Here is a 25,171-nt window from a genome sequence, read left to right as displayed (position 1 = left end):
TGGCATCCAATTTAGGGCTAGATCCTACCTGGGTTTTTGAGGTAGAAGCAGAAAAAAAGTGCAGAGGGCCAAGGAATTGAAAATTATGCTGATGAAGTTGCTTGAACATAGGGACCCGGCTGGGTTGAGAAAGGAGGATGAGGAGGCTGGTGATAGACTTGGAGAGAGCAGAGGTTCAAGGCCTGGCAGTCTTAATAAAGTCAAAGAGCAGCAGCAGAAGGAGAATGGAAGATAAAGGGATAAGGTTGTGCCCTGCTGGCTCAGTGGATGAGTGTCGACCTATGAACCAGAAGGTCACGATTTGATTCCCAGTTAGGTCACATGCTGGGTTGCAGGCTCGATCCTCAGTGTGGGGTGTGCAGGAGACAGCCAGTCAGTGATTCTCTTTCATCATTGATGTCTCTGTCTCCCTCTCCCTTCCTCTCTGAAATCAATAAAAATATTTTTTAAAACAAAGTATGGTCTAGCAGCATTGGCTAGCTAGTAGCATTGGCATCACCAGGGAGCTTGTTAGAAATGCAGAATCTCAGGCCCCACCCCAGACCTACTGCATTTCAAGAAAATCCTCAGGTATTTTGCATGCACCCTAAAGTTTGAGGAGCACTTTGTTAGAGAGAGATTGAAGTCTCTCAGGATGGTGACAGAAGCCAGTGAACCAGTTGCCAAAATCTTTAATGAATGGGGGCAGGCTGGTATTTGACTGAGGAAGAAGGGTATGACCTAATGGCACAGGCTTCAGGCAGAAGGGCTCAGGGAAGGAAAGTAACAGCCGTCTGTCCTGGGAGAACACTGGCCCACTCTTTACACCGTGGTCCAGGGGATGGGAGCAGCCACCAACCCATTCTCTTCCGCTCTTATATGTACTTCATTCTCTGATGCCTCTTTTTGAGTGAGGTCTCCAATTGCTTACTTTCTCCAGGTGGGAGGAGTTTACTCCTATGACTGCAGTTTTGGCCACGTGCCCAATGTGGAATTGATGAAGTTCATTGCAATGGCAACATTTGGCTCTTACCTGTCCACTTGTCCGGAGCCTGAGCCAGGCAACCTGGGTCTGACTGTCTACCACCGGGCATTTCTCCTCTACTCCTTCCTGCGTAGTGGGGAAGCCCTGAACCCTGAATATTATTGCGGTGAGAGGCTGACTGGGGCAGGTGCGGGAATGGGGAAGTGTAAGATGGGCTGAGATGATACGGGAATCTATCTAGGGTGTGGGTTTCTGGGGGACTGAAAATATAACTGGGGCTAACTACTCTGGTACTGTTCTCTCCCCATGATTTCAGCATAGCCCCTCTCCCATATCTCTCTCCACTAACCGGTAACCACTGTACCCTTCTCCATCCTCACTAGGCTCTCAGCACCGACTATTTAATGAGCACCTGGTCTCTGCCAGCAGCAACCCTGCCTTGGCCCTTCGACGGAAGAAGCACACTGAGAAGGAGGTGCTAGCCGACCTGGTCAGCACCGTGTCTGTACGGCTTCGAGAGGGCTACAGTGTCCGAGAGGTCACACTAGCCAAAGGTAAGTGTTCCGAGGCCCTGCTGTATCCCACAAGTCTCTCAGACTTTGAGTGTGAGAAGACCTGCCGAACAAAACAGGACACACGGATCACACACGGAAGTGTCATGTGAAAGATTCTGCTTGTCATTTGAGACAAATGGGTTCAGAACTGCCTTCAGGGCTTGGTTCTCTTAACATTTATCTGCCCAGCTCCATCTCCTTTTGCCCCAGGCGAGTCACCTGAGAGTGGTGTGATATCCTGAACTTGGCTTTGTTTCAGATGACTGCAAAATTTTGTTTGTGTCAGTTGGCAGGCTGTGGGGCCTGAAATTAGGGAACCATGCTTGGAACCTTTGGCCAGGCTAGAGTTCCATGAGGTAGGTGGGAGTTTCAGATAGGAATCAGTCCCAGGCCCGGAGTCCTGTGCCTGCTTCTCCTAACTAGCCCTCCTGCTTCCCCTGCAGGAGGGTCCCAGCTGGAGGTGAAGCTGGTGCTCCTGTGGAAACACAACATGCGCATTGAGTATGTGGCTGTGGCGCCCTGGCCCCTGGAGCCTGAGGGCCCTCGAGGAACACGGGTGGAAGTCACAATGGAAGGTGGCTATGACATTTTACACGATGTGTCCTGTGCGCTGAGGCAACCCATTCGCTCACTGTATCGCACCCACGTTATTCGGCGGTTCTGGAACACGCTGCAGAGGTGAGTGAGGTCATTGCACCCTAAGTGATGCAATTTGTTGTGTGGAGGGGCAGATGTGTGAACTTGAGGGGTGAAGAGAGATACCCTGAGCACCAGGCTTGTGTCCAGGGTCCCCTGTCCCTAGGGGCTCCCCTCTGTACCCACCAGAGTCGGTTGTGGCTCAGGATTGGCCCTTGACCTGCAGCATTAACCAGACGGACCAGATGCTGGCCCACCTCCAGTCCTTCTCTTCAGTCCCAGAACACTTCACGCTTCCGGACAGCACCAAGAGTGGAGTGCCACTCTTCTACATCCCTCCTGGCTCCACCACCCCGGTGAGTGCCTCTGATCTCATTACCCTCATTTTGTGCCCACCCTCTCAAGTCCGAGGCACCCAAACCAGAACCTCTTAAGCTTGAGAGCAATCCTCCTTCCTCCTTCCAAGGCCCTGGGGAAGGAGGAAGATCTGTAGAGAGAGACTGGCTGTCTAGGTGGTGGTATCCCAGGACTGCGAGCCCTCTTGCCCCACCTCCATCTGGCATACTCTGGCCTCCCCCTCCCCCTTGCCCCATCTCCATCTGGCTCCATCTGGCATACTCTGGTCTCCCCCTGCCACCCGTTTTTCACCATTAACTACTGTGAACTGTGCACTTCCTGAAGACCATAGCCTCTTTGTCCTGTGCTTTCCTCACACTCAGTCCCCAGGTGTCAGCCTGACATGGCTAGGCCAGGGGCCTTATGCTAGTGAGCGATTGCTTCATCTCAGGTCCTGCCAACACTCAGTGGCTTTGCTCCAGAGTCAGTGAGAGAAGCGTGGCAGGACTCATCTTTTGCCTGGAATTAGCTTTAAAAGTGTACATAGTCTGAACCTGGGCTCCTTCATCCTAATCTAGCCTTCACATTGGAGGCAGTGTTTACATCCAGCCCAGGCTGGGTTATGAGTCCCTTTAGCCTTAAACCACTGCTATCTCTGACCCTGTGAACTCCATGGTTCTGTGCACTGTGTGGAGGCTGTACCCTGGTTTTCTATGAATACTCACATAGGGCTGTCCTCCCCCCCCCGCCCCTCCCCCCCAGGTGCTCTCCCTTCAACACAGTGGGTCCGACTCATCCCATGCCCAGTTTGCTGCCTACTGGAAGCCAGTGCTGTCCATGGATGCAAATTCATGGCAGCGTTGGCTGCACATGCATCGCCTAGTGCTAATCCTGGAGCATGACACGTGAGTATCCCCTTAGGACCGTAGTTGGGATGGAGGAGCAGGGGTGAGGGAATAGCGAAGATGGGGAAGGGGAGCAGCAGCTGAGCCCTTACCAACCGTGGCCAAGAAAAACTATGGCCTTTCTTCCTGCTCATTAGCCCCATTTACTCAAATAGGTCCTAGAAGAGAGAGGTAGTAATCTGTTCAGATTGGAGCTGGGGGGTCTGACCTCAATGCTAACTCCTCTTCCCAGACCAATCCCCAAGCATTTGCATACCCCGGGCAGCAACGGCCGCTACAGCACTGTCCAGTGCAGGATCTCACACTCCTCGCTGACCTCTCTGCTTCGGGACTGGAGCAGCTTCGTGCTAGTTGAGGGCTATTCCTATGTGAAGCTGCTCTCCAGGTGGGCAAAGTGATGTTCCTTCACTCCTCCCCCGCCATCTCAACTCATGTCTCTTCCTCTAACCCCAGACTGCATCCCTACTTCCTCCTAAACTCATTTACAGCCAACCTGGGGCTGCCCACTGACTCCCATTTCTCCTCAGTGCCCCAGACCAGCCCCCCTCCTCCTTCTACATGGTCCGCATCATTTCCAAGGCCCCGTGCATGGTTCTTCGCCTGGGTTTTCCCATCGGCACACCAGCACAGGCCCGGCACCAGGTGAGCTGGCCCCAAGGAGTCTGGAGTGTAGACTGGCTCCTTCTCCCCAAACCCACAGGGCCAGGGCGTAGCGAGAGGAACCCCCAGATTAAGTAAGGTTCTCTCACCTTGTCTGTGGGCCCCTTCTACCAGATTTGTAGGATTTGGGAGTAGGAGACTCTAATTGCATTTTATCCTCAGATTGTGTCAGGCTTGCAGGAAGAGATCCTACGGCTACGTTTCCCCCACCGAGTGCAAAGCAAGGAACCAACACCCAAGGTGAAACGAAAAGGGCTGGGGGGCATAGGTGGGGGCAACTCTCCCTCCAAGTCTCCCCCCTTGCTGGGGCCACAGCAGGCCCTCTCTGACCGGCCCTGCCTTGTGGTCCTGCATAAGCCACTGGACAAACTACTTATCAGGTTGGTACCGAGGGTGGGGTTGGGGCCTGGAGTACATGGGAAGGCTGTGGCTTAGCTGGGTATATGCAGCAATCGACTGAGAGTCGCCCCTTCTTCCCAGGTATGAGAAGCTGCCCCTGGACTACCGGGCACCCTTCTTGCTGACACTGGAGCCACCAGGCCCACTGCCCTTGGTGTCAGGCCGCTCAGCCTCTTCTAGCCTAGCGTCCCTGTCCCGCTACCTCTACCATCAGCGCTGGCTCTGGAGCGTCCCGTCAGGACTGGCCCCCGCACTGCCGCTCAGCGCCATTGCCCAGCTCCTCTCCATCCTCACTGAGTATGTCACCTGAACCTGCCAAACAACTGGGGGCAAGGGAGAGAGCCAGTGTAGACTCTGGGTCAGGACACTGGCAGAAAGTCTCTGCCAGACACTGCCCATCTCTAAGCCTCAATCTCTTTGCTGCTGCTGTTATGCAGAGCATCCAGCACAGAGCAGGGCTTGCCACTGCCCTCCATCCGCCTCCTTCCACTCTTCTTATTTAGGCCTCTGGTCCTAATTGGACTTGTTACATTAGAAGGACCACTAGTGTTAGCAAGGCCACCAGCACTGAAGTCCACCTAGATGGCTGCTAGAAAGTGGGTGCATAAGTGGCATGGGGTTGGGATGTATACTCTGACTGTGTCTCCCATCTCATCCTGTCCTGCCCCCACCTTTATGGGGCTTCAGAGTCCGACTCTCTGAAGGGTTCCACTTCGCCTGCAGTGGGGAAGGAATCATCAACATGGTGCTGGAGCTTCCCATTCAGGTAGGTGCTGTCCCTCATCATACCTCCCACCTAGGCTTGTCACCATCCCAGGGGCCCTGACCTCTGAGCTGGGTTGGGACTGCTGGACCGGACCCGAGGCCAGTCCCAGGGCAGTGTGGCAAGGGGACTAAAGTTCTGAGGGCCAGAGCTGGGTGGGGCCAGATCTCTGTCTGAGCTGGGGTTTGCCCAGGATCTCCCATCCTATCTACCCTCAGAACGAGCCTCCGGGGCAGGCTGCAGTGGAAGAGAGGCACACATGTGTGGTCCAGTACATCCTCTTCCCCCCACACTCCACCTCCACCAAGGACAGGTGAGACCTGGCCCCTCAGAGGGTTGCCTCTCTCCACACTCCTCCTCCTCCCTGCTGTCCCCTGAAGTTCTGCCTCCCATACCTGAGGGAGTTGGGGCAGAGGGTGCTGTTTTTAGATGCTTCATCAGGCAGGCGCAGGTCTGGTAAGGCCACATGTGACTTGTGGCTGCCCCGTGTTTCCACCACCTTCCTGCCCTCCGTGGACTGACTCCAACCATGGGGTTGTGGATTGGACTCTCCTCAATCACAGGCTCAGGCCCCTTCCTCCTTTAGTTTCTCAACAGATGATGACAACGATGTGGAGGTGGAGGCCCTGGAGGGAGACTCGGAGCTCAATCTGGTCACCGAGGTGTGGGTGGAGCCTCAGTGTGGGCGAGTGGGACCCGGCCCTGATTGCTGGAAGCATCTCCAGGACTTGACATACTCTGAGATCCCGAGAGCTGTGAGTGACCTTAGCAATACCCCCACCCCTTATAGGTGGGGGTCCTCCCTTTGGGAGTACCACAGCCATTGGGCTTTCTGATCCCTCTGAATCTGTGTGTTCTGAGTGTCTGACCGTGTGGGCTTCCTTGGGAGCTGGAGGCCCAGGTGTCTGGGACCAGAGGGGCTACCCCTGACCTCTGCTGTTCCTCCCCTAGCTCCACCCTCGGGATGCTGCCTGCATAGGCTCAATGCTGAGCTTTGAATACCTGATACAGCTGTGCCAGAGCAAGGAATGGAGTCCCCTGCCCCCAGAGCCAAGGGTCTCTGATGGTCAGTAGGGAAGGGGCTCCTGAGGGGAGTGGGTAGGGTGAAGGCAGCACAGACAGAAAATCTGGTCTCAACGTGGGTCTTGTCTTCCTTCCCTCCCTCTTAGGATTGGACCAGCGAGGAGATGCCTGTATCCATGAAATACCTTTCCATTTTGACCTAATGGGACTGTTGCCTCGGTGCCAGCAGCTCCAGATGTTCTTCCTTTTGCTTTCTAGAGGTGGGTGAACTTTGTACCACTCACCCACACCTAGAGGGCTAGCAAGTCTGGGTGAATTAGAGCATAGAGAGCAGATGAGTCTGCGAACCAGCAGATGAGTAACAGGGCCAGAGGAGGCTTGGGAACTGCAGGAGGGGTGTGCTGGTTGGGGCTGAGCTGGGGCACTGGGCAGCAGGAGACTCTTGGTACTGAGTGGAGTGTGTGTCGGGCAGAGCCAGAGGGCGTCCCTCTCGCCGAGGGGCCTTGTCCCGCCAACGACATGGTGCTGTGCCTGCTGCACAGCTGCCTGGGGCAGGAGCTGAGTGACCGGGAGATCCCTCTGAGCGCCGCTGACCAGGCTACCTTCTTGAGTGAGGTGCTGCGGCGGACCCGCTACAGTCCCGGTAAGCTCCCCACCTCTTTCCAAATATGACTCTGGCCCTGCCCCTTTACCCCCATCCCACAAGGTGGTTTCTGTCTTTGGGTTTTGGTCTCCCTCTCTCCTCACCTCAGAGCCTTGCCTCTCTGCTGGTACTGCCTTCTTCCACTCATCTCTATCCTCGTTGCAGGTCCAGAGGGGCCACCAGTGGGGGGCCATGGGATCCTGAAGGAGCAGTCAGTCAGCAGCACTCAGACAGCTGGAGACTTGGTGCTTCCTGCCATGGTCAGCACTGGTTCATGTCCTTGAGCCCTTTTCATACTGACCTCCTTCCATCACCACATATTCATCCCCCACTTTCTATCACTGGGGACAGTAGGCCTCCTGCCGGTGACAGGATGCTGTCATTCAGCTTGGTTCTGGATCTTGCAAGCTATACCCTCCAGGGTGGAGGAAGGAAGAGGGGTTGTTTGCTCCCTTACAGGTTGCTCTAATTTTGTTTCTGCCTTACAGAATGTGGGCCCTCCTGAAACTCTCAAGCCTCTCACCTCGGCCCAGCCCCCTCAGTGGCGCTGCTATGCAAGGCTTGTGACCCCCCAACATGTATTTCTGACATTCCTCCCAGCTACCTTCTCAGGTACCAACCACTGACCTTCCTCACTAGCCCCTCAGATACAAACAAACCCTCAGCTCCCTCACTGGGCCGCCAGGCAGCTCTGATTGATGCCTCTCTTTTACTTCTCAGATGTCCAGCATCTGGCCACCTATGGCCTAGAGGGACCCTCTCAAGAAGAGACAAAGCCCAAGTTCGGGGATTGGAGTGGGGTCTCCAGCCTGAAAGTTCTGGGAGGGACTGGGGTCAGGGCTCCAAAGGCCCAGGTCCCTGTCCTCAGTGTCACCCCAGTCTATGGTAAGGTACTGCCTCTTAAGTCAGTTAAGCAGGAGCAGAAGTGGGAACAAATAGAGGGCTTGAAGATCATGTGACACCTCTTCCCATAGACAGTGCCCCGAATCCAGGAGAGCTGAGCCCACCTTTTCATCGGGACTTCCAGGCTTACACTGGGCGTCAGGCTCCACAGACGGAGGGTGCAGATGGGCCCCGGGCCCGATGTCCTGTCTTCATCTATAGCTGTGCCCTGGAAGCGCTGAGGGAGCAAATGGTTGGCATGCAGCCCCCTCAGGCGCCCCGAGACCTCATCTTTCAGTGAGTGCCCTTAACATTGACCTAGGTCATCCCCCAGTCAGGGCTCAGGTACACACTCAGGTCTGGACAGGCAGGTTGGTGGTCAGTGGCAGGAGCTCAGCTGCTTAGCCATGTCCTGCCAGCTCCTTGCTGGGCTTCCTTCAGCAAATCATTGAACTTGCGGGGCCATGAATACATTTGGCGGGGACCGGTGGATGATGCACTGGAATGTGGCTGGACGGTGAGTCTGAAGTGCCTCTTAGGGAAGTTGGCCAAACTCCCACTTCCTTCTCATTCTTAGGACTCAGTTTCTCGACCAGACCTCCTCCTCCTCCTCAGCCTGGATGGAACCCAGATACAAGGAGGCAGCCAACCATTGTGCCTTATTGCAGGAGCATGCTCAGCGATGCTACGTCCGTGGTGAGCAGGAGGCCACTGGAGGGAGCATCAGGGAGGAGACATGAGGATTACAGGGCTGGGGACTGGGGACTGGGGAGGCGGTTCCAGAGCTTGACCCTCAAGGGCCCTTCCACTCTGTCAGGGCTGTTCCGGAGCTTGCAGCAAGCACAGAGTGTGACCTCCCAGGACTTGCTGATGGCAGTGGATGCCTGTGAGGAGCTACTACAGGAAGTAGACATCACCCCCTTTCTGCTTGCTCTCTGTGGACACACTCAGGGTTTGCCTCACGCACCCCCAAGTCCTGGTCCTCTCAGTCCTGGTCCCTTCAGCAGCAGCATCGAGGAGGCCCCTGAGCCTCGGGAACGAGCTATCCTGGCTTCTGAGTCCAGGTTAGGATTGTCCTGGAATAACGTGGAAGGGGGCACATAAAATCCCAATAAACTGGGACCTTTCGATCCCAGGGAATGGCCGAGCAAGGTGGCACCCAAGCACCTGAGTGAGAGGCAGTAGTGCTTTGTTGTTGGCGTCCTGCCTCCTGCCCAGTTTCTCCCATTTGGCTTGGGGAGCATCCTCCCTTTTGGCTCTCCTGTCTCCTGTTCTGGTGTGGAGTGTTGAGCTGGGTTGGGGTAGGGAGTTGACAGTTGCTATCAGTGAAAGTAGAAGCTGTTCCGAGAACATTCATATAATAGCAATGATCCCCATGAACTACTTTGAGTTTCATAGGAGCAAAAACTTTATTGTGCCCACCGCTGAGTCCCCAGCTCACCCTTCCTAGAGACAGGCAGACACGTGTGTGCTGCTCCCAGTTGAGAAGGAGGCTCCCACAGGAGATGGTTCTTAAAACTTTTATGCCCCACCCCACCCCACCCACTCAGCATAGAGACCGAGGACCTAAGTGAGCCTGAGTTTCAGAGCACCCGTGTGCCTGGCAATCCAGACCCTGGCCTGGAGATCTCTCTGACAGACGTCTGCCAGCTCAGAGGAGAGGCACATGATGTCCTTCATAGCCTCATCCAGGTAAGGGTAGAGGAGCAGAGTCCTGCCTGTGCAGCGGGTTAATATTCTCTCCTGGGTTGAGGGTGTAGGTGTCTGTTGGAGGGTAGGGGCTGTGTTCTGAGGGATGGCTGGCATTCTAGCCTCCTTCTAACCCCCAAACAGGAGAAGTTCCTGGAGATTAGTGGTCTCCACTTCCGCACAGTGCCCTCCAATCCCCACTACTTCTTCTACTGCCCTCCATCCAGCAGGCGAGAGGTGAGTAGGTTTCTCCTTTACCTTTCTCCTACCCCCGACCTGTAGCCCCAGAGGTTCTACTTGGCCCACTCAGATGCTCTCTTTTTTTAAAAATATGCTCTTACTGATTTTTTAGAGAGAGAGGAAGTGAGGAGAGAGGGATAGAAACATCAATGATGAGAATCGTTGATTGGCTGCCTCCTGCACGTGCCCTGACCAGGAATCGAACCAGTGACCTCTTGGTTCTTGGGTCGATGCTCAACACTGAGTCACACAAGCTGGGCCCATTCAGATCCTCTTGACTCTGGGTTCCCTGAGTCCTGGATGTGGCTCTTGCTCTGCCTTGGATCAAACTGTCTCTTCCTTTTTTTTTTTTTTTGCTCAGGATGAGGGCCCCCGGGACACAATAGACAGAAAAGTCAGTGACCTGGAGTTTTCAGAGGCTGAACTCATGGGAGAAGAAGGTGTGTGGGGAAGTGGATCAAGGTGGGGAAGGCTGCTTCAAGCCAGGATTCAGGGGCCTCCACGGCCAGCCTTTCCTATTGACCATGAGTCCTGCATCTCTAGGAGACACATCTGCCTGCTGTGTGGTCACCGAGAGCGACCCAGAGCTGGAGGTAGAATACTGCGAGAGCCGGGAGCCAGACCTGGGGCCTGCTGGGCTAGACTCCACCTCGCTGTCAGATGCAGACACCGTGAACCCTGATGAAGACTCCTTCAGTATCCTTGGGGGCGACTCGCCCACTGGGCCTGAGAGCCTTGTGCATGACCTGCCACCGCTCTTCCTGCACCTCACGTGCTCTGTGCGGCTGCGTGGGCAGCACAGCTCCGTACCCGTGTGCAGCCTGCCCACCTGCCTGGGTGAGATGGGGGTGCCCAGGGGAGGGCCGCAGGTCCCAGGACAGCCTGCCTGCCTGCTTGGGGAGAGTCTTTGGCTATAACTCTTTAGCACTGAGAATTTGGAATCTATGCTTGTCCTAGGGTTCTCAGTAACCCCTAACTTTCCCCCCCTCTCCCAGGCCAGGTGCTTTCCAGTCTGGAGGGCCCCCCAATTGGGGGCCGAGTACCCCTGAGGGACCTCAGTGTCACTTTGGATGTCTTTGTGCTGACCTTGCCGCTGGAAGTAGAGCTCCCCCAGACCTCGGACCCTCAGCACCACCGGTGTGGCAGCATGTTTGGTGGGGGGACCTGGGCCTTGGGGGAGGGGCACCATTAAGGAATCTAGGGACACTTGAAATATTTCAAGAAAGGAGTGCTGAGAAGGTCTTGGGAGGATATTAGTTACTGACCTTTGACCTTTGCTCCTACCTGTTCAGGTCAACATCTGAGAGCAGTGTTTCATTCCCACGGTCCCCAGGGCAACCATCATCTTTAAGATCGGATGATGGCCTGGGGCCCCCACTGCCACCCCCAGAAGAAGATAGGTATTTCTTTTTCTCCTTTAAGCGTTTCTTGCTCCCCTTCAGTTTTATTTTCTGGAAACCAGTGTCTAACCCTTTCTTCCAATTAGGCACCCAGGACTATCCAATTTGGCCACACCCCACAGATTGGCTATTGAGACCACTATGAGTGAGGTGAGGGCCTTCCCTCCCCCAACCTAAGGGACAGCCCCTCAACACTATGACTGATACCCTCTCCATCATATCAGTGGGGTAAGGCACCCCCTTCTCCTGGGATTGAAGTGAGAACTTCCTCAGTCTGTGAGGCAGAGTGTCTTCTAGTATCTTCTAGTCTGGGAATGAGGTGATTTCCAGTCAGCAGGGGAGGTGCTTTGCCACTTCCTGGATTGTCCTCTTACTCTAGATCCGCTGGCTGCTGGAGGATGAGATGGTGGGGGCACTCCGAAGAGGGGGCATCCCCCAGAGCCCTGCCCTGCACCGAGCGGCTGCCCACATCCATAGCTCTCCTGGACGCTCCACTTGCCTTCGCCAGACTCTGCCGCTGAGTTTTGTGTTTGGACCAGAGCGCTCCCTCACACAGTTCAAGGAGGTATGTTATCCTCAGAATAGTCCCTGGACTCCAGTACAGAACTGGAAAGCCCTCTCTTCGTTCGAGTCCATTGAATTACCCTTCTGCCCACCTCCTCACCGCATTGTCTGTCCTTTACCCCATGCCTGGCAGCCCAAGTGGGATGAGACCTAGCTCCCAACCTTGCCACTGGCCCACTGGACTTTAAGCGAGTCATTGAACCTTTCATATAGAGGTAGTTGTGAGGGTCTGGTAAGGAAGTGTGGGGTGCCATGAAGAAGCAGGGCTGCTCCTGTCTAAATTGTAACTGTGGCTCCTGTTCCTCAGGAGTTCCGCCGCCTCCACCTTCCTGGTCATGTTCTTCTCGAGGACCCTGGCAGTGGCTTCTTCTTCGTGGCAGCTGGCCAACAGCCAGGTGGATCCCATGGGGTGCCCCCTTCTGTGGCCTGGGCTTGGCACAGCCATGAGGATAAGGCTGACAACAACGAAGGGGAGGTGAGTCTTTCCTGGGCTGACCTGGGAATGGCAGGGGTGGTGGTGGTGTGTGGGGCCTGGACTCAGTCCTGACTTCCTCCCCTCAGGCCCTGACAGCCAACCCCCAAGCCCCTGGCTCCCCAGAGGATTCTGAGGGACCCTCCCTCATCAGTCTGCCCAGCCTGCCACCGGGAGGTAAGAAAAGACTTGGGCAGCTCAGTCTGAGGCCAGGACACAGGACTTGTACATCCCTGGACCTGTTTCCATTTTTGGAAGGTGGTCCTAGGTGGGATTGAGAAGGTGCTCCAGGCCTTTCTTTTCCTTCTCTTCCCAGGGAGCCAGCCTGGGCCCAGCCAGGGACTAAGCCTCATGTCCAGTCAGGGCAGTGTGGACTCAGACCACCTAGGTAAGCGGGGGCAGGGGGAAGGACTCTAGGCTGATGGGAAGTGGACGTAGGGCTGCACAGTGGAAAGTCGGGAATGGGGCGTCAGGGGGAACTAACCTGGAGGAGCCATCGAGCCTGAGGTACTTTGGAGACTCAGATGAGCCTAAGGATGGGGTTGAACTTCAGCACATTCGACACAGGTTATGATGGTGGCAGCAGTGGCTCTGACAGTGAGGGCCCCAATGAGACCCTGGGTGAGAAGGCCCCCTTCACATTGCGGACCGCACCTGAGCCAATACCTGCACAGCCTTCGCTCTCAAGCCTCCCTGGGCCCTGCCTGCCTGACTTCTGGCTCATCGTCCGGATACTGCAGGACCGTGTGGAAGTGTATGCACATGCACGGTAAGGAGGAGCCAGGGCCGCACCCTGACTCTGATGGTAGCCTCTTCTGCCTGGTCCCACTTCACCTTTCTTGAATGTTATTAAAGGGTAAGACATGGGACTGAGAGTTTGGGTAGGGATCTGACTTTTATTCTAAGGTTGGGTGCTCCTGACCACTTCCCACAGCTAATAACAAAGCATGTCACTCTGCTTTCCTAAAGGAGTTGAAAAGCTGATGGAGATTTTGGCTCCTCGCTGAGCATTAAGTGCATCTACAGTTCAGAGCAGCTTCAGAAGTTGATCTATAAAAATAAGGAATAATAGACAATATTTAACAAGTGCTTACTAAGTGGCATGCACTGTTTAAGCTTATTTAATCTACATAACATCCCTACAAAGTATTATTATTATAAGTGAAGAAACTCAAGCACAGATAAGTTAAGTACTTCCCTAAGGTCACAGTTAGTAAGTGGCAGAGCTAGGATTCATACCTAGGCCTCTGGTTAAATAAATACTGCTCTAATCACAGAGGTGCAGTTGAAAGAAGGGAAGGCCATCATTCGGATAAAGTGTTTCTAACTTCCCAAGGGACAAGTGTTCCTAACTGGGGTCCATGCTCAGAACCCTGAGCCCAGTGACTTAGATACCATCTCTGACCTGCCAGTGATAAAAGGAGAGCTGTATGGTAGAAGCCTCAGTGTGGTACCCATATGGAGGCTGGTGAGGCAGGCATGGAGCCTAGGCTTCCAGAATTGCCACTGAGAATTCCATCTTTCCCATTTCCCATCATGTTTACTTCCCTTTGTTCAACCTACTTCCTTTTCATGGTGCCTCTTGGCCCAGCTCCCATGACCCTTCCCCACAATTTTCTCCCCACTGCAATTCTGTGTCTGATCCACCCCTCCTTCCTAGGAGCCTGATTCGGGAAGATGGGGGGCCAGGCACTGAGTGCCGCCACCTGCAGCAGCTCTTGGTGAGGCGAGTTGGGGAGATCTGCAGGGAGGTCAACCAGGTAAGGGCAACCAGGGACAGGGCTCTCCAGGCATGGTCACAGCCCCAGTGAGAAAGGAATTTCCAAGACCTTGACTTTCAGAGGCTGCTGATCCATCTTGGATGTTTTCTTTGATACCTACTCATTTATTAGGATGCCCCCCTCCCCAGACTCCCCACAAACTAGGGAACTCTCCCTAACCCATCCCCAGTACTGTGGGTTCCTCTCATCCCTCCAGGGACTATGAGATGTTCCTACTCATTGCACTGTGCTAGCATCTATACCAGTGGTTCTCAACCTTCCTAATGCCGCGACCCTTTAATACAGTTCCTCATGTTGTGGGGACCCCCAATTTCATTGTTACAAATTGAATAGAATTAAAGCATAGTGATTAATCACAAAAACAATATGTAATTATATATGTGTTTTCCGATGGTCTTAGGCGACCCCTGTGAAAGGGTCATTCGACCCCCAAAGGGGTCGCTACCCACAGGTTGAGAACCGCTGATTTATACTCATAAAAGGGTAATATGCTAATTAGACCTGGAGACCTTCCAGACAAAGCCATGGTGGCGGTGCCGAGGCAGAGGCTGTTAGGGGTGATCAGGCTGGCAGGGGAGGGCAGTTGAGGGTGAGCAGGCCGGTGGAGGGGGTAGTTGGGGGCAAGCAGGCCAGCGGGGGTGGCATTTGGGGGTGATCAGGCCGGCAGGCAGAGTGGTTAGGGGTGATCAGGCAGGCAGGCAGGTGAGCGGTTAGGAGCCAGCGGTCCTAGATTGCAAGAGGGATGTCCAACTGCTGGTTTAGTCGGACATCCCTGAGGGGTCCCAGATTGGAGAGGGTGCAGACCAGGCTGAGGGACACCACCCCTCCATCCCCCCCCACCCCCCCACCCCCGTGCACAAATCTTGTGCACCGGGTCACTAGTTAGGGATATAATGGTGAACAAGAGGGAAAGCGTGACTCTCTCGGGCTTGTGTTGAGTGGGGGAGCTAAACATTGAACAACTAAATCACACAAATTATTTTCATTACAATTGTGAAGACTTCTACAGAGGAAAAGTAGAGACTGTTATGAGAGCATATAACTGGATCTGACCCTCTAAAGCAGCCGTGGGCAAACTACGGCCCGTTTGAAATGAATAAAGCTAAAAAAAAAAAAGACCGTACCCTTTTATGTAATGATGTTTACTTTGAATTTATATTAGTTCACACAAACACTCCATCCATGCTTTTGTTCCGGCCCTCCGGTCCAGTTTAAGAACCCATTGTGGCCCTCGAGTCAAAAAATTTGCCCACCCCTGCTCTAAAGCAATGGTTCTCAACCTTGGCTGCACATTAGAATCACCTGGGATGAGGCCCAGAAATCAGGATTTTAAAAAGATTCCCAGGTGATTCTAATGTGCAGCCAAGGTTGAGAACCACTGCTCTAAAGCAGGGGTCCTCAAACTACGGCCCTCGGGCCACATGCAAATACAAATATTGTATTTGTTCCCGTTTTGTTTTTTTACTTCAAAATAAGATATGTGCAGTGTGCATAGGAATTTGTTCAGTTTTTTTAAAACTATAGTCCGGCCCTCCAACGGTCTGAGGGACAGTGAACTGGCCCCCTGTTTAAAAAGTTTGAGGACCCCTGCTCTAAAGTGTCAAGGAAAGCTTCTTAGAAGAACTGATTTTTAAGCTGAGACCTGAAGGATGGTGAACAGACTCTGGCAATGAAGAAGGACAAGTATTCCTAACTGGGGACCAATGCTCAGAGCCCTGAGCCCAGTGACTTAGATACCATCTCTGACCTGCCAGTGATCACTGATGCTCTTTTTGACCTCTGACCCCCCCACCCCTGAGATAATGGGCATTCTCTCTGGCCTTTGATTACCTCTCAGTACCACCACCAGTTTATGAGGGAATCCATTCCAGTTCCTTGATACCTTGCTCCTTCTCCTAGCGGCTGCTGCTTCAGGACCTTCATGACAGTCACGTGTGTAACTCTCTCCTGGTGGCTGAGAGTGAAGAAGATCTGTGGCGCAGCGAGACCCCCTTCCACTCCCGTCAGCGGGCACCCCTGCCCAGCGATGGTAAGGTTCCACCCAGGAGCCTTCCTTTCCTTTATCAAAGACCGGGAGAAGCCGAGGGCAGTCACCATTGCTTGCTCATTGGTGGCAAGTAATACAGTGAGAGCGAGGAGAGGACACAAAGGATCACTAGACTTGGGTATTTCAAGTTCATCAGAGATTTCAGTGGAAGTACTTCCAGTGGAGAGACGGGAATACAAACTAGAGGAAATTGAAAAGTGAAAGGATGTTAGGTCGAGCAGAGAATAACTAATCTTTCAAGTGGCTTGGTAGTGAAGGGAGAGATGAAATAGATATGGCAGGAACTAACGGAAATGGAGGTCAAGGCAGCAATTTTAAACTATGGCAGAGACTGGAGCACATTTATGTTCCACAGCGGAAGAGCCAGGAGAGGGGAAAGGTTGAAGAATACTGGAGAGAGGGGTCATTGAAGGGGCACTGGCTGTCACCTGTCTTCCTGAGGGCCTGGTCCTGTCTTGTTTTCCAAAATGACCGTCTTTCTCCTACAGGGTAATAGACAGGGCAGGCGGTGGGTGTGGGGGACAAGTAGGCCAGTTGACAGGTGAGAGAAGGCCAGCGGAGTGGAGCCTGAGACCCGGTAGGAGGTCTTTCTGATTGGCTGTCCCTCCAAACAGGCAGACACAGGACCCCTTGGGGATTTCTGGTCATGGTTAAGGAACATGGTAATCTACTCGAGATGGTAATTGAGGTCTCCACACTTCTGCTCCCTTCTTTTATTCCTGATGACCTCTCACCCCAACTCAGAGCAGTGATTTTTCAACCAGTGTGCCACAAGAATTTTTAAAACATGCAATACCTAAAAAGAGATTAGGACCGCTAACCTCTTCTCCCTTAAATTGTCAAATTAAAAAATGACAACAGCCAACACAACAATAGCTGTCCAGTGTGAATGAGTCAAAACTATACCTTTTTTTTTTTTTTGGTCAGGTCGGCAAAAAATATATTTTTTGGTGTGCTGCAGAATTTTAGCAATTAGTTTATGTGTGTCATGTGATGAAATGCCATTCCTTTGTAGTTCTCCCTTCTGGTTTAAAAGTAAAATCAGACCACTCCTTATTTTTAACATTCTCAGCAAGTCTGTAGACGAACCTTCCTGGCAGCTCCAGAGAGTGCATCTCTCAGCACATCCTGGGATGTATTCCATATCAAAGCAGAATTCCTGTAATTAGTGGGCTTCCCGGGGTTTTGATGGCATCTTCTGCAAATTGAGCATGAGCGAGGACAGCCCAGCACTTTCACTTCACAATGACTCCCAGCAGCCTGAGGTGTGAGACCAGGCAGAAGCCAGACAGAGCCCTTCCTCAGTTTAGTCTCTCCATGTGATTTTGCTGAAACCCTTAGCAACCAGCATTCCATTCCAGACTCTGCAGCCTCCTGGGTTTTCTCTAACTGCTCACATCTGACAGCAGCTTCTCTGGGAAACCAAATTGCCACCTTTGGGCTACTGTAAGGTTCCATGTCAACCAGGAAAGGGTCAGACAAGACATTAGACTGTGGCTGTGGACTCTTGCATGTGTCACGCCGCCCTCTGGGTTCTTTGGGATAGCTATCCTCCAAAGCACAGGACACAGCTCTCCCCACTCTGCAGTGGGTGTGTACAAGTAGTCTATCTTTTGTTTAAAGGGGTTATTGTTGTAACTCCCAGTGAGTACACAGATGGGGTGCATATTGCATCATGAGGTAGATTGGGACAGGGTCAGGGTGCTGTGGCATTAACTTCAGGATTTTCTCGTGCTTTGCCTCCCCTGACACCTCTTCTCGGCTCCTTTCCCACATCTCCCTAAGATAGTTCTGAAAACCTTTGTGCTATGACCTGTCTTCCTAGGAGCATGGTCCTGCCTTACTTCCCAAAATGACCCTCTTTGCCCTGCAGAGTAATAGACAGGGCTGAGGAGCCTGGGAAGGGGGGATGAGTGGACCAGTTCACAGGTGAGACGTCTGTGAGGGCAGAGGGCTGTGTGCCATTTCTGATCCACGTCTCCGTTCCCCCCATCAGATTATGCTGCTGACGAGAGCTGTGCACCCCGAGGATACCTAGCAGCCACAATGCAGTTTGTCCCTGGCCATTTCTCCTGTGACGTTGTGTGGGCAACCGTGATTCGAGTCCATTCACGCCTCAAAATGGGGCCCAGCATGGGGGTCTCTCGTGGTACATGATGGCAGGAGAGGGCAGGTGGAGTGTGTGGGGGGGGTCTGGAGAAGGGCGTTCCCTGAGCCCCCGTCACTCCTACAGCCATCCAGGCCCTGCGCTCTGTGCTCAATGCCTTCTCCGTGGTGAACCGGAAGAATATGTTTGTTTATCAGGAGCGAGCAACGAAGGCTGTGTATTATCTTCGGTACGTGAGTCCTGCAAAGATGGGGTAAAGCGTGGTTCCTGGATGGTGCAGGAGGCGGTATGTCCAAAGACCTTGCCACTCTTTCCCAGGCTCCTGGAGACGTCCTGCAGTGAGCGGCCACCAGAAGGCGATGCTATGCCCCCCTCCCTCGCTCTGTCCCGAAGCCAGGAGCCCATCTACTCTGAGGAAGCCTCGGCATGTATCACCTTCACTCCCTGCGGCCCTGTTCTCCATCAGACTTTGCTCTCTGAAGCCGGGCCCTGACAGAGCTTTCTTACAGGGTCCTCGTTCTCCCCTCGACTTGGCTTCCAGCCGCAGTGCAGATGCTGCTCGTCCTGTGGGCCAGGTGGACAGACATATCCAGTTGCTGGTGCATGGTGTAGGGCAGGCTGGTAAGGACTGCAGGGAGAGGGTAGGGAGTGGCCAGATGACGTTCTGTTGTTATCCCCATTTTATGGCTAAGGGCACTGAGGCTTTGAGAGGTAAAACTCACTTGTCCACAGTCACACAGTGAGTAGCTTGGCAGAACTAAAACCTAGTGCTGGTTGCCTCTGGTGTGTGGGAGAATGTTTGAGTCTGGGGTTAAGGGCTGGTTTGGGGTAGCTGGGTCCTCCGCAGGGTCTCCACCTTCCCACCACGGCTATATCAAGGTCCCGAGATCACAGATGAGCTAGTGCGGGTTCTGCGTCGGCGCCTGGATGAGGCCACTCTGGACGTCATCACAGTCATGCTTGTTCGGAACTGCAAGCTGACGCCAGCCGATGTAGAGGTCAGCTCCCTCCCAGACTCCAGCATCCTCCATGGCAGCCGCAGATGCAGGACAGTCTCGGCCAGAACCTCTTCATCCAGCTCTGACTCCCCTTCCCACTCTGCAGTTCATCCAGCCCCCTGGAAGTCTCCCCTCAGAGGTGTTGCATCTGGCCTTACCCCCCTCCTGCAGGCCCTGGCTTCCGGCCTTGGCCTGGTACCTGCGGCAAAACCTGCTTATCTTCCTGCACTCTCCCAAGTACACAGACAGCAATGGCCGGAACCACTTCCAGGTGAGGTTTCACCCACCTCATTCACCACCCACACGCACCCAAGTACCCCCCTTTTCCCCCCCACACACACCCTTCCTGTATAATTTTTATACAGATGCCCCGTGTGTACCTTGTCCCATGGGCCTGCGTACACCTCCTCCCCCCACATAGACCTTTTTATCCACCTGTTCTTCCTGTGCTTCCCATTCCCCATGGCGGATACCCATCCCTGATGGCTTTCGTCCATTTGCCTGGTCTTAGTTCTCTGGCTCTTCTCTCTCCAGCATCCACTCCCACCACAGGGCAGCCTCCCCGACTTGGACATTTACTTGTATAACAAGCCTGGTGGACAGGGCACTGGTGGCAAAGGTACAGGACAGGGCACTGCCAGGTGTGGGAAAGCCTTTTCTGTGGTGGCTGCAAGGGCCTTTCCCAGCCTTGGAGCTAAGGGGGGTTGGGGGAGGTGAGGAAAGGGGATCTGGAAGTCCCAGACCTGAGTTTTCCTGTGGATTCTATCTAGGAGTTGCCTGCATCACTCTATCCTTTGTGGATGAGGGAGGGGCCCCCATCTCACTGGCATCATGGCCCCCCTCTTCTCCGGGGCCCCCAGATCTACTGCGAGAGGAGGAATTTGAGCAGCTGACCACGGTCACTCGCTGCCCAGTCCTGCCGGACAGTTCTTCAGGTGGGGCAGCTTGGTCAGAGGAGGGGTGTTCAGTTATGCTGTAGGAATTAGGGGCACCCTTTAGTGACCCTCATTCTTTCCTCCAGCTCAGAGTGGGGCCCCACGGCTTCGACTAGATGTGTGGGAAAAAGGGAATATCAGTATCGTGCAACTGGAAGAGAAGCTCCGAGGAGCAGCTCGTCAGGCCTTGGCTGATGCTGTCATGGAGCTGCAGCTACTGCCAGCCTCCCTATGCACAGAGGACATGTCCCCAGGTATGTGGGGGCCAGAGAGCCTCACAGGTCCAGGCAAGATGGTGTTTCAGGTGAGGGTATAAAGGTGGGATTCTGGAAGACGTCACAGAGACCCCATCTGAAATACACATTCTTAATTGTCCCTTACCTTCCCTGCGTCGGCAAGTCCTTGGCAGAAATGTGCCCAGGCTTAGGGTCACCCACCTAGAGTGGGAAATATAGCAACTCCACACAAAATTTGCAGCCACGCTCAATTGTAAATGCTGGCATTCACTAACCCACAGAGAAAATGTGAAGTCACTGTCATACCCTGGGGCTAGGTTTTCTGGAATGGGGATTGATGGCTAGTGACAAAATTTGTATTGTCTGGTGTCCACAGGAAGTCTCAGGAGTGGGTCCTTGGAAACCAAGAGCCCTGCAGGCCGAGCTAGCACCTTTCCCCCTGGGCCTGCCCCTGGGGAGCCTGTGACTCCCCCCAGCAAAGCTGGCCGTCGTAGCTTCTGGGATATGCTGGTAAGGGGGGAATGGGAGGAGGTGATGAAGTTGGCATCTACTTTCCTGCTTGCCTCCTAGCTCCACCTGCAGCTCCACCTGCACTCCCCTCACATCTCCTGTTATATAAAACTACCCTGTCCCTTGGGTAGGAGCTTGCAGAATGTAGCAAGTTCTCACTGACAGAGAGCTTCAGCTTATTGAGTGCCCTCCCTTCCACTTTTCTTACCCTGTCCTCACAACCTGCAGGATAAGCAGGGCTTTGACCAGTGAGACAGCTCGGCTGGAAAGTTGAGTTGCTTGCCCAAGGCTGCTTAGTCAGCCTGCAGTGAAACCAGGACCTGAACCTGAGCCTCCAGATCCTCCAGGCTCTTGTTACCATTCCATCCTCTACCCTGTTCCCCTTCCCAATAGCCCTCCTCATTCACTGCATTGCCTCCAGAATAAAACAGAATCTGGGGACTTGGGTTCCCCCAAAACAACTGATGACATTGTCCTGGATCGGCCGGAAGACACTCGGGGCCGGAGGCGTCACAAAACTGAAAATGTTCGGACTCCAGGTGGAACCGAGCGGGCATCGGGCCCGGATTCTGGAGCCCAGAGACAGAGGTGTGTATGTGTGACGTGTCAGGAGGGTGTGGTGTGAAATCATAGTTGATAACGGATTTATGTAAACACATACATATCAAGTATCAGTGTGCGGTTCTTACTCCTGCTGTGTCTTCAGACGCCGGACCACGCAGCTAGAGGAGGGCGAGGTGGGGACCCTGCAGCCTGTGTTCGCTCGGGTTACTCAGCGCTGGATGGAATTCATGGTTCAGATTGGTGAGACCCCAGCCCCCCTCCCCTCCTCAACCTGCTCCCCCCCTTATACACACACACACACACACCGACCAGGACTTCTTTGCCCCGGATCCAGGTTGCACCTCAGTGTCCAGGAGCTCTACCCACATGGTGTCCCGGTTCCTCCTTTCCTCCATCTTGTCTGAGTTCACCACTCTGGTCACCTCAATGGCTGGAGACACCAGTGTCCGCATATTTGAGCAGCATTTGTGAGTTTGGGGTCTCATAGAGGCTGAGCTAGGAGAGCTGGGGGCATGGCTCAGGAGGTGATTGCCGGAGATGAGGCCATGAGTGGTCTGCCGTCTGAGCGTCCCTCTCTCCCAATAGGAGTTCAGAGCCAGACATCTTCAGTCCTTGTTCCCTTGGACAACTGGGCCCAACACCCCGCCCTGCAGCTGAGCGGCACCTGCTGCTTCTGGGAAGGAACTTCTCGCAGTGGAGGAGACCCACCCAGCAGGGTGAGGGCATGGCCTAGGGGAGCTGGGTTTGCAGTGACTGAAGGTAGTCTCTGATCTTGCGGGGGACAGGATGGGGTTGAGGGGGACCTGCCTCCAGGCCCCCATTATGACCCTCCCCCACACTGTAGCTCCCAAAGCCTTGCAGCGCTTTGAGCCTGGAAGCGACGGGAGCTCTGGACGAAATGCTCCCCGGCAGAGGTTCTTGCTACTGGAGGTCGTGGATAAGAAGGTAGATGTGGGTCAGGGGCTGGGTCGGGGAAGAGGTTCTGTGATCTCACTGACCCTGACCCCTGACTTCCAGCTGCAGCTGCTGACTTACAACTGGGCTCCCGACCTAGGGGCAGCATTGGGCCGAGCGCTGGTTCGCCTCGTGCAGTGGCAGAACGCTCGTGCCCACCTCATCTTCTGCCTCCTCAGCCAGAAGCTTGGCCTCTTCCATCATTATGGCCAGTTGGACTTCCCAGTGCGGGATGAGAAGGTGCCTGCTGCTCCGCTCCCTCCTCTAGTTCTGGCTCCAGGGTTTTCAGGAAGTACTGGCTCGGAAGCAGGGGAAGGGTACAGACTAAAAGCAGAGGTAGTGGGGAAGGAGAGACAGAGGAGGCCAGGGCAGGAGAGAAGGTCTGAGGACAAAAGCCAGGCACCATTGTGAGGCTCCATCTTTCTCAGGAGCCAAACCCATTCCTACTGCCGACCGTGGAAGCAGAGACCCTCATCCGGAGTGCGAGCCCCCCACTGAGCCGTGAGCAAGGCCGGCTGAGTGGGTCCTCTCGGGGCGGGGGCCCCCTGCCCCTGGACACATTCCCCTTTGATGAGGCCCTGAGGGATATCTCAGCTGCCCGCCCCAGCTCCTCACTTGGCCCTGTGCCCAGACCCCCTGATCCCGTCACCTACCATGGACAACAGTTCCTGGAGATCAAGATGACAGAGCGCAGAGGTGAGGACACTGGGCGGACAGTGGGCAGGGGCAGACTGTGGAGTCTGGGAGGGAGAAGGGCAGCAGGTCCTGGTGGCCACTACTGATGCTTCCCACCCTCAGAGCTGGAGCGGCAGATGAAGATGGAGAACCTGTTTGTAACCTGGCAGCAGCGCTCCACCCCCGCCAGCATGCCCATCAGTGTGAGTGGCCCGACCCCCATCCTCCAGGAGCATCCTCTGACCCTTCCCTGGCCACCACTCCAGTGTTCACTGCCCCGTTTCCTCAGGCCGGGGAGCTGGAGACCCTGAAGCAGTCATCCCGCCTGGTGCATTACTGTGCAACAGCCCTGCTCTTCGACCCAGCTGCCTGGCTGCATGGGCCGCCGGAGACCTGTGGGCCCCCCGAGGGCAGGTGAGGCTCAAGACTCCTGGATTTCTCCCCTGGATCTCCCTTCACAGCGACCTCCATTCCTCCACCCCTGGGGTTTGACAGTGGGTAGAGCCTTCCTTAATATCCACTCCCGCAGCGGCGCCATCGCCCCGAGGCAGGCCTGGGAGCCGAGAGCCCCCACAAGCTGTGAGGCCTTGGATGTGCCCCCGCGGGTGCGCGTGAGGAGCCTTTGGCTGAAGGAGCTGAGCCTGGTCTTCCTGCAGCAGTACGTGCAGTATCTGCAGAGCATGGGCTTCCACTGCGGCCCCCCTCGCCTGCCCGAAGGTGAGCCCATCTCTTCCTTTCCGCCTCCTCCTTTCCTTCCCCTCCCCTCCCCTCCTCCACTGCAGGTGAGGCTCCACCTGTCCTTCCTGTCTTCACATAGGTCCCGTGAGGACAATTCGGGCCCTTATGCATGTTCACCATGCATGTTCACCCCGCTAGGCCACACACACACACACACGAGGATCTTGGACACTTCCGTGCAGCCCTCGCTCACATCCTTAAACCTCTCGCTCTCAGGGAACTCACAGAACTGTGTACGTTCTCACAGAGCTTATGCCCAGGTACATTACATCTCATGTGCTTACATGCTGGTGTACAGCCATGCACATGGATCTGGTACACACTCCTAAGCCTCTGGACCTGGGCCTTAATGATTGCTGTCCTGATCACCCCACTGTCCTCTCCTGAGATCTTACATGGTTCATGACCCAGGAAGTCCCTTACTCACCAAGGGTAGTGTCTTTCTCACCTAGGACCCCTGCACTGGACCTGCTGGCATCACTGCACTCTGGCCTGTTCTTGGTCCTGTTCATTCACTGGCTACTAGAGTCTTGGAAAGTCGGCAGCTCCTCTGTCACCATCGTCCTCCCCAGAGCTCAGTGACAAGTTCACAACCACCTTTTCCTCTGTATTGAATCTCAAATCCCCATTTCTGTGGCCCTGCTCTGTGTTCTTCTCAACATCTGAGCCTCCAGATTCTGTGTTCCCACCCCTTCCCAGTGGCTGATGGGAAAGTATCTGTTCATGTTACAGTTACTTTCGTGTCTCTGGATTTGTGAGTTTATTTTCTCCCTCCTCTTACTTCAAGTTTGATGCACTTTCAAGTTAATAAATATAATTGTGTCCTTAATCAAGATCCCACCTTGGACCAGAAAGCCAGTTCCAACCCTTAGTGTTTGTAACCAGCTCGCCACCTCCCAGGCTGCCCCTCGTTTCCAGGCCTTAGGCAGAGAGGCAGGCCTGTGCCGCCGGGACCCTGCCCCTCATTGCTCAGTGACAACCGGAGGAGTAGCTGCTCAGCGTGCTGCCCTCGGCCAGGTCCCAGCTGTAGGAGCTTCTCTGAGAGACTTGTTTGCTTACTTTCTATTTATCAAAAATCTAAATTCCTTTTTAAACAAAAGATACACTAGCTTAAAAAACATGTTTCTAGAGCAAAATGTAAAGTCAGGCCTTTCTTTGTCACCAGTCTTTAAGTATCACCAGTCACTAGCTGGTCTTGTCCCTGTCTTCTTAAGGATGAAATGGCACATTTCTTTTCACCAGAGGCTTAGGGCACCCCCTCCCCACCCCTAGCAAGAGTTCTGGTGCTTTGTACCCCGTAAGTGTAATAATTGGGTCCCCTTGGCCCTTTCTGTTTTGTCCCTGTTCACAGTCCTGTCCCTGCTTCTCTTCTCCCCTTGCCTCTGAGTCGAGAAATGAAGAACAGTGGGCCTGTGAAATGCTGGGAGTACCATTCCCCAGTCAAGAGAGAACTGCTTTTCCCTCACAGAGGAAAGTTCCTAACCAGGGCTTCAAGC

General features: G+C 54.2%; 1 protein-coding gene across 1 annotated transcript in view; it reads left to right on the top strand.

Annotated features, from left to right (window-relative positions):
• SZT2 (SZT2, KICSTOR complex subunit) overlaps window positions 1-25,171 on the top strand; it is a 53,541-nt gene that overhangs the window by 21,180 nt on the left and 7,190 nt on the right. The window contains 57 exon segments of the mRNA XM_023752811.1: window positions 891-1,130; window positions 1,348-1,518; window positions 1,962-2,196; window positions 2,381-2,510; window positions 3,253-3,395; window positions 3,628-3,780; window positions 3,923-4,037; window positions 4,218-4,435; window positions 4,536-4,751; window positions 5,142-5,220; window positions 5,436-5,530; window positions 5,804-5,972; window positions 6,169-6,283; window positions 6,387-6,500; window positions 6,713-6,883; window positions 7,049-7,143; window positions 7,372-7,495; window positions 7,604-7,768; window positions 7,858-8,062; window positions 8,343-8,461; window positions 8,583-8,829; window positions 9,316-9,457; window positions 9,599-9,691; window positions 10,056-10,134; window positions 10,238-10,531; window positions 10,690-10,831; window positions 10,987-11,094; window positions 11,181-11,244; window positions 11,474-11,659; window positions 11,966-12,133; window positions 12,220-12,307; window positions 12,447-12,518; window positions 12,698-12,899; window positions 13,791-13,890; window positions 15,811-15,940; window positions 17,955-18,107; window positions 18,192-18,294; window positions 18,384-18,489; window positions 18,575-18,686; window positions 18,945-19,063; window positions 19,170-19,334; window positions 19,598-19,682; window positions 19,834-19,998; window positions 20,085-20,252; window positions 20,611-20,744; window positions 21,166-21,332; window positions 21,451-21,548; window positions 21,643-21,775; window positions 21,894-22,024; window positions 22,153-22,253; window positions 22,326-22,502; window positions 22,691-22,958; window positions 23,061-23,140; window positions 23,227-23,348; window positions 23,463-23,498; window positions 23,500-23,621; window positions 23,624-23,654. Of these exon segments, the coding sequence (XP_023608579.1) occupies window positions 891-1,130; window positions 1,348-1,518; window positions 1,962-2,196; window positions 2,381-2,510; window positions 3,253-3,395; window positions 3,628-3,780; window positions 3,923-4,037; window positions 4,218-4,435; window positions 4,536-4,751; window positions 5,142-5,220; window positions 5,436-5,530; window positions 5,804-5,972; window positions 6,169-6,283; window positions 6,387-6,500; window positions 6,713-6,883; window positions 7,049-7,143; window positions 7,372-7,495; window positions 7,604-7,768; window positions 7,858-8,062; window positions 8,343-8,461; window positions 8,583-8,829; window positions 9,316-9,457; window positions 9,599-9,691; window positions 10,056-10,134; window positions 10,238-10,531; window positions 10,690-10,831; window positions 10,987-11,094; window positions 11,181-11,244; window positions 11,474-11,659; window positions 11,966-12,133; window positions 12,220-12,307; window positions 12,447-12,518; window positions 12,698-12,899; window positions 13,791-13,890; window positions 15,811-15,940; window positions 17,955-18,107; window positions 18,192-18,294; window positions 18,384-18,489; window positions 18,575-18,686; window positions 18,945-19,063; window positions 19,170-19,334; window positions 19,598-19,682; window positions 19,834-19,998; window positions 20,085-20,252; window positions 20,611-20,744; window positions 21,166-21,332; window positions 21,451-21,548; window positions 21,643-21,775; window positions 21,894-22,024; window positions 22,153-22,253; window positions 22,326-22,502; window positions 22,691-22,958; window positions 23,061-23,140; window positions 23,227-23,348; window positions 23,463-23,498; window positions 23,500-23,621; window positions 23,624-23,654 (7,963 nt within the window).

Source organism: Myotis lucifugus, unplaced genomic scaffold (genome assembly GCF_000147115.1).
Source record: "Myotis lucifugus unplaced genomic scaffold, Myoluc2.0 scaffold_37, whole genome shotgun sequence".
Taxonomy (NCBI): Eukaryota; Metazoa; Chordata; class Mammalia; order Chiroptera; family Vespertilionidae; genus Myotis; species Myotis lucifugus.
Note: the sequence above shows the minus strand (reverse complement) of the source record. Positions and strands in the feature narration are given on the sequence as shown.